The sequence below is a fragment of the Gossypium arboreum genome, chromosome 8 (genome assembly GCF_025698485.1).
Source record: "Gossypium arboreum isolate Shixiya-1 chromosome 8, ASM2569848v2, whole genome shotgun sequence".
NCBI classification, from domain to species: Eukaryota; Viridiplantae; Streptophyta; class Magnoliopsida; order Malvales; family Malvaceae; genus Gossypium; species Gossypium arboreum.
The window spans coordinates 126,086,406-126,093,256 of record NC_069077.1 but is presented as its reverse complement, the minus strand read 5'-3'; the positions used below and the strand labels follow the sequence as shown (position 1 = coordinate 126,093,256).

Below are 6,851 nucleotides of genomic sequence, written 5' to 3'. Positions count from 1 at the left end.
CAAGTCTTTAAAGCAGTCATATTTGTTAATGGTAAGCAGAAATAAACAAAAAGGTTTTTTGGCCCAAAAAAAAAGAAACACCAAATACAGTTTCGACAGCTTTCACAAGTCAGCAGCAAATGCCAGAAGCTGCCTTTGACAAAAATCATCTAACCCAAATAAGAAGTTCCTGGCTTGGGTCAAACATCAAATTAAAACCAAACGAAATTGGCTTTTGTAAGAGATAAGGTAGAAATTGTCCAGTATACGAGTCGTTCTTCTATCAGGGGGAAGCTGTGGTTTTAATTTGCTACTGAGTCTAGACTCCTAATATATTCTTCTCTTTTCTAGTTCTAGAATTATATGTTTATTTTTATTATGGTTTTTGTACTTGAATTTAATTGTCTTATAATTATATTAACTGATCTTACATCAGTAGTAGTAAAAACTCAATAACGAAATAGATGCAACTAAACAAAGACCTTTTGTAAGAGAGTTTTGCATAAAAGAGTGTCAAATGTTGCATTACGAACCGATTACAACTTCAGTATGTATGGCAATGGTTGGCCGGCTCTGTAACCCGGCGGGTGTTGTAAGAATTGCATTTCCTGCACTTAAGACCAAGAACGTGAAACTGGACTGTGCTTGTACTGTTGCAGTCATTGCAGAGGATTGAAACCTGCATGAAAACCACATTCAACAAAGTGTACAAATATAAAACCGAACATCATTTTGACTATGTTCAAGAACGGAAGTATGATGAAGAAGATATTATATCATATAGAGCAACAGTGGCTCAGTATTAGCCTGAACGAAGCTAAATAGGAAGGAACAGCACTAGAAACCATAACATAAACTTGCCCGCTAAAGTAGACCCTTAAATTATTACCTTTATGTTCATTTGGAAAGGGTAAAAATGAGAATGAAGAATATTTCCTAATCGGGTCGGCTGTTAACATCCATGAAAAAGAAAGACTGGCTGCTATTTGAAATAAGGAAGTGTTATATGACAACACATCTATGTCCCGACCAAACATTGGGAAACAGATGGATACCTTCTAGAGGCACGGAAATTATCTAACTAGACGTGATTTCTGAATGAGAGCAAAAACTTATAAAAGTTTGCATATATGCTGCAACAATTTTAATTGCATGTATGCTGCAGGCAAAGAAAAAGAGAAAGTTACATAATTTACTACCTCAAATTGATACTCCGCAGGCATTCTAGTAGCATCAATCTGTAAACAAAGAAAAAGATCACCAATTAATGACATACAAAAATGATCGAAACAGTAAAATAGTTGGTTAATCCTGAAAGTAGTACTTAACAACTTCTACAGCAAAATCTATTTAATATGTTCTTTAGAGAAAGATCAGACATCCTTGAAATAAAAAATTAGATCCATGGAAAGGGCATATAAAAATCCAACAAAAGAACCAATTATTAGTAACACACAATATGCTGAGGTCTAGTAGAAACTTAATGTGCAATAAGATGATCAAAAGAAGAAGGTTTATACATCCATATCCAGATCTTCCCAGAAGGCAGACATATCAAGTACTGCCTTGCAGCAGATGGGACATCTATACCTGTGAAATGGAGAAAAAAAAAAATATATATATATATAGTTAATGTTTTAACCATTCTGAAAAAATAAAATAAAATTAAAATAGGTAAGCAATTAGCAAAGTAATTTGAATTTACTGATTTTGCTTAGCCATCTGAGAAAAGCATTCCATATGCATTGTATGTCCACATTTCATAATGCGTGTGCTTTTAACTGAGTCAAAAAGATACTGGACACAGAAAAAAAATGTCTTGGAAAAACATATTCTTATGAAATTTCAAGAAAAGTGAAGAAAATGGTCAAACTCTCAAAGCTCAAACCTCAAAACAGATGGGGCAATAAGACTTCATGGAATTCTCTACACAAAAGTGATTGTCACGCAGATCCACCATATAGCAAGAACCTGTGCCAATGATAACATCATAAAGGAAAAAGCAATACAGGAAAATGACCACAAGAAATTAAACAACTTTGAAGATACTGCTAATACTAAGAGTAATTAAACTGGAATCATAAAATTAATTTGAAGACTGCACAACTATATGCTTAGAGATACTCACCATAAACTTAAGAGAATTTAAAGTTTACAATAACAAGTACAGAGATAGGTTCCCTAATATGCCTTTTTCTTTAGCCTTTACATGAAACTCCAGCTTAAATCTACAACTAAGTGAATTTTAGGAGTCTGAAGTAAACTAGCTTGGGACACCATTAAATCATCAACTATCTAATGGAGTCATAAACTCATTGAAAGGACCCCAGATGTCTTAGAAGTCATCTCTTTGAGCCCTATGTTTAAAATGATAATGGACAAAATAGGGGACACTACGACTATAGAACTGCAACACACCTCAATAAACACCCTGGAACACGGCCATCTAAACAACAGATAAAGCCAATATACTTCGCTGCACTCCGCAAAATTACAACAGTAGGGAAACGAAGGATTTTAAGGGCTATTATCATTACGATTTTGGCTATTTCCTTTGGCTTTCTTAGGTTAATCCTATTAAATAAATAAAAATTAGAGAAGAATCACATCTGGTTAATATGATCAAACCACCATGAATATCAATAACTTATAATTCAGCTATCCTTTTCATCTTTTTCCATTTCTTTTCAGCTTAAAGAGGAATAGCATATTGTGCCCCATAACAAGTATAACATGAAATTCCATACAATACTATAAAAGAAACCAACTCTAAAACTAAATCAATTAAGGAGCAAGAATGGTAATAAGACTGCCTACCACATTTCTCGCAGTGAAAGAACTTATCACGGCCACCAACCCTGTGAAAACCACAGATTAGACCAGAATAGTAGTTGACAAGATATAAGACAGAAACAAGTTACAATAACAAGAAGTAAAAAACTTAAGCAATCGGACACAACATGCTAACCAACCTACAAATTCCACGATCATTACAATGGAATTGTCCCTTTGTAATCTGCAACAGTCATAACATAAACTCAACATGATTCTTTAAGTGGAATAAAAGTAAACATAAACATGCAATCATCTTACATCATCATCATAGAATTTACAAATGTCGCAGAAATATTCTCCCATGTTTACCCCACAATGGGAACAGACTTGAGCAACCTGGACATTAGAAAAATGGACTTTCAGAGTTGAGACACTTACAGTTACTACCACAGAATTAAATGCGACTTGACATAACTCCTGTTGGGTATTGCAAATTGAACAAATAACCTGACACATCATCAACTCCACTCCATTATAACAATTATATGTTAAGGTACAACATGAAAGGTGATTTTGTCAAATAAAACATACTTGCTTGACATCCTGCCTGACAAGGTCGTGATGATCTTTTGGGTTGCTAAGTGAGTTCTAAATTAAACAAAGAAATAAAAGAATTATTAAAAGAAAAAAAAATTAAACAATCCAAAACAATAAGATTAATAAATTTATATAACCAAGGCAGGCAATTAAAAAACGTAAATGAACATGAAAAGGGAAAGGGAAACGAGAGAAGGGAGAGAAAGTACTGAGGTCTCGTTATGGAAATGACGGCAAGGGAAGATCTTATTACAGCAAGGAGCAAGGATTTTACATCGTCTCTTGTAGTGATCGCATCTGAAAGAAAAAACAAATAAAAAAAAGCATTTAACAAATTGAAACCCAAAGGAAACAAAAAAGAATATAGAGCAAAGAGAAGATACCCATGGTCGAGTTTTCCGAAATCTTTGCTTCTCTGAGGCGAAATTACAGAGTCCCCTGCCATTGGTTAGAATAGGAACACGAAGAAAGAAAGAACAAAATAGAGACATTTGCTCTTCTTTTTTCCTTTTTTTTTTCCTTTCTGAAAATTAAGAACAACATAGAAAACATAAAATTTACTAAATTGGGCCTATTAGGCCTTCAAAGTCAATTATGTTTGCTCGGCCTTATTAGGCTTGTAAATCAAACTGATGTTTTCTTTTTCCTTTTTTTGAATGCCAACGGAATTCACTTTTATCTTACGTTTGCAAGAAAGGATTTGTTTAGGTATCTTCTAGACGTTGCCGTAATAACTGCTAGCAGTAGATATTAGCCTCAGCCTGCGTCACTGAATGTTTTCTTATTTCACCCATTCCCCGTCGATTGTTGTTATCTTCTCACTCATTTTGACATTTATATATTTAATAAAGAGATGATATATAATTTGATATTTGAATTTGTCTATTTGTATTTAGTTAGTTTCTAAATTTTTTTGGATCTAGTTAGTCATTAAATTTGTATTCCGTCAACTAAGTTAATATATTTGCATTAACATTGTTAGTTTGTGCTGATGTGACTCTATTAACCAATCCGATGGTACCACATGACAACCTCTCATAACGCCACAGGATGTAACAGCCCATTTTTAGTCAAATCAGAACAGTAGTTTCGGGACCACAAATCTGAAATCAAAATAATTATTTTATTATTATTTTAATGTTTACAAAATGATAGTATGATTGTGTGAAATTTTTGTTAAGAAATTTTATCATTTGAATGCTCAATTCGGTAAAAAGGACTAAATCGCTTAAAGTGCAAAAGTGATATTCTAATAGCTAAAGGTATTAATAGCTATAGAACCTTAAAGTAAGAGTCCTTAAGTGGTAATTAGACCATTTCAATTGTGAGTGGACAATTATGGGCATATATTAAGTGATTTTAATGTTTTTAAACAAGGTTAATATAGTAATTTGTAAATAACTTAAGTAAAATGATGGAAAACTGAATGTATCATCATCCTTTCTTCATTTCCACCAAAAATACAAAGCAAGAAGGAAGCCATGAAAGTTTTTTAGGGTTCGGTCACTTAGTAGCTTAATTGGTAAGTGATTTTGACTCGATTTTTAATTATTTCTATGTTTTTGAGATCGTTGCAACTAGGTGTAGCTAGGTCAAGGACTATTTTACAAAACTGTTAAAGATTTAGGAAGTTTCCATTAATGAATAAGCATGTATTTTAATGATTGATGATAGATTATGAATGTTTGATGATAATTATACAAGTTTTGTTAAGTTATTTTTAGTGAAAATGCAAATTAGGGCTTAAAGTGTGAAATGTGGAAACTTTGTGGTTAAAATGTGAAATAAATGAAAAATATGGGCTGATATGTGTACTAGGAAAATTTGACTAGCATGGGTTGATATCAAGTTGCATTAATTTGTGTTCTTATGAAATAAGGACTAAATTGTAAAAGTTGTGAAATACTTGGGGCAAAAGTGTAAATGTGCTTTAATGAGTGCTTTTGGATTAAATTGAATAGAGTGATAATTAAATAATCTAAATTTGATTACATATAGATCAAGGAGAGCGAAATTTGGATCTAGACCGAGGGAAAAACAAAGTACTCGACTACTCGATCTATTTCAACGTTTTTGTAAACCGAGGTAAGTTTGTATGATTAATAAGCTTAATGTTATATGTGTTTATATGCTTAAATATTATAATTGTGATATTACAACATTGCGAAATCTATCGACAAAGCATTGACACTGTGAGAATCCCGGATGAACCTTGAGAATAGATAGGATACTAGTGACATGTCATTAGGGGTTATTGTGATTATGTGATCCGGGTGCTGGTCATGTACGTCCTACTGGTGGCTGAGTATACTGGCAAATGTTGCGATTACTTGACAGCTTGTGTGAGCAGCACCGTGTAACTATGTCTTGACCAACAGCTTGTGTGAGCAGGCTCGTTGATAGCTCGAGAGTGAGCAAATATGTAATATGAGATTGAGATAGTGTTGGCTATGTATGTGGCACTTTGGTGCGAGATTCCCTAGTATCCGATATTATTCCGAATGGTTCAACGGGAAAAGATGATGGTACAAGGATATAGGCAATGATACGGATCAGTTCAGATACTCGTGATAAGTTTGGCAGTAAGTGATAATTGATAAGTTTATATGAAATGTAAGTGAAAGTTGATGAATTTATACTTAAACACAGAATTATGGCAATGTGCAAATCGTTGATTTGAATATAATACTTATGTTACTTATGTTCTTTAAATGGTGAATGAATAGGCATATTATACTTATTAATCATATGAGCTTACTAAGCTGTAAAGCTTATTCTGTTTATTTTTCCGTGTTTTATAGTGATTTCAGAGCTAGCTCGGATTTGGGAATCATCGGAGACTTCATCACACTATTAACCTATCGTTTTGGTACTTTTGAATTTATATTTTTGGAATATATGGCATGTATAGGAACTTTGGTCATTTTGGTATATAAGTTGATGATGAATTTAGCCATTTGAATTGGCTTGTAAATGTTTATGTTTTAGTTGTGTATATATATGTGTGCATATGGCTTATGTTATGTGATTGAGGTTGGCTTTGTGATGCTTATTGATAGTAGGTATTGTGGTTGTCAAATGGTTGATATTGGAGAATATATATGCTTGTAAACTTGAGCATAATGATGCATGTTTGGAAATGTTTACTTAGTTGAATTGTATGTGTAAATTTGGCATAATATAATGGTCCATTTTGTAACTTGTGTATATTGTGGATAATAGAGTTGAGTTGGCATGAAATAAGCTTGATTTAGTTGGTTTAAATGGCTATATAAGCTATGTTTTGGTGCCATTTGGTTTGGTGTAGGTGTATTCAAATTTAGGTAGAAAATGGCCTGGTAAATAGCTTATTTTTGTCTAGACACGGGCGTGTTCTCAACTATGTGTGATACACGGTCATGTATCCCCTGGTGTTGAATTAAAAATCAAGTCAGTATGCTCCACATGGCCTACCACACGGGAGTGTGATTGGGCATGTAGCCTAAGTCAGTATACTTTAC

At 33.3% G+C, this 6,851-nt stretch overlaps 1 protein-coding gene across 3 annotated transcripts; it reads right to left on the bottom strand.

The window, feature by feature from the left end:
• Window positions 1–361: 361 nt before the first annotated feature.
• On the bottom strand, window positions 362–3,939 carry LOC108478238 (E3 ubiquitin-protein ligase MIEL1). Of its 3 annotated transcripts, XM_017780675.2 has the most exons (12): window positions 3,735–3,939; window positions 3,561–3,648; window positions 3,346–3,402; window positions 3,220–3,261; window positions 3,073–3,150; window positions 2,952–2,995; window positions 2,797–2,837; window positions 1,868–1,950; window positions 1,685–1,776; window positions 1,500–1,569; window positions 1,179–1,217; window positions 362–658 (listed from the first exon to the last, which is right to left on the bottom strand). In XM_017780675.2, exons 1-12 carry the CDS (start codon window positions 3,794–3,796, stop codon window positions 524–526), a joined length of 831 nt encoding a protein of 276 aa, XP_017636164.1. In that variant the 5' UTR covers window positions 3,797–3,939; the 3' UTR covers window positions 362–523. The 3 variants fall into 3 exon arrangements, with proteins under 3 accessions (XP_017636164.1, XP_017636162.1, XP_017636163.1); XM_017780673.2 differs by lacking the exon at window positions 3,220–3,261 and having other exon boundaries at window positions 3,735–3,936; XM_017780674.2 differs by lacking the exon at window positions 3,073–3,150 and having other exon boundaries at window positions 3,193–3,261; window positions 3,735–3,931.
• Window positions 3,940–6,851: the final 2,912 nt, after the last annotated feature.

What these genes read in the sequence shown, in the direction of transcription:
- LOC108478238 (XM_017780675.2), bottom strand. Translation starts at nt 3,796, where the DNA reads ATGGCAGGGGACTCTGTAATTTCGCCTCAGAGAAGCAAAGATTTCGGA. An exon ending in GTAAATTCTATGATGATGAT is followed by an intron (nt 2,996 to 3,072) that starts GTAAGATGATTG and finishes TGACTGTTGCAG; the next exon opens with ATTACAAAGGGACAATTCCA. An exon ending in GGGAAGATCTGGATATGGAT is followed by an intron (nt 1,218 to 1,499) that starts GTATAAACCTTC and finishes CTTTGTTTACAG; the next exon opens with ATTGATGCTACTAGAATGCC.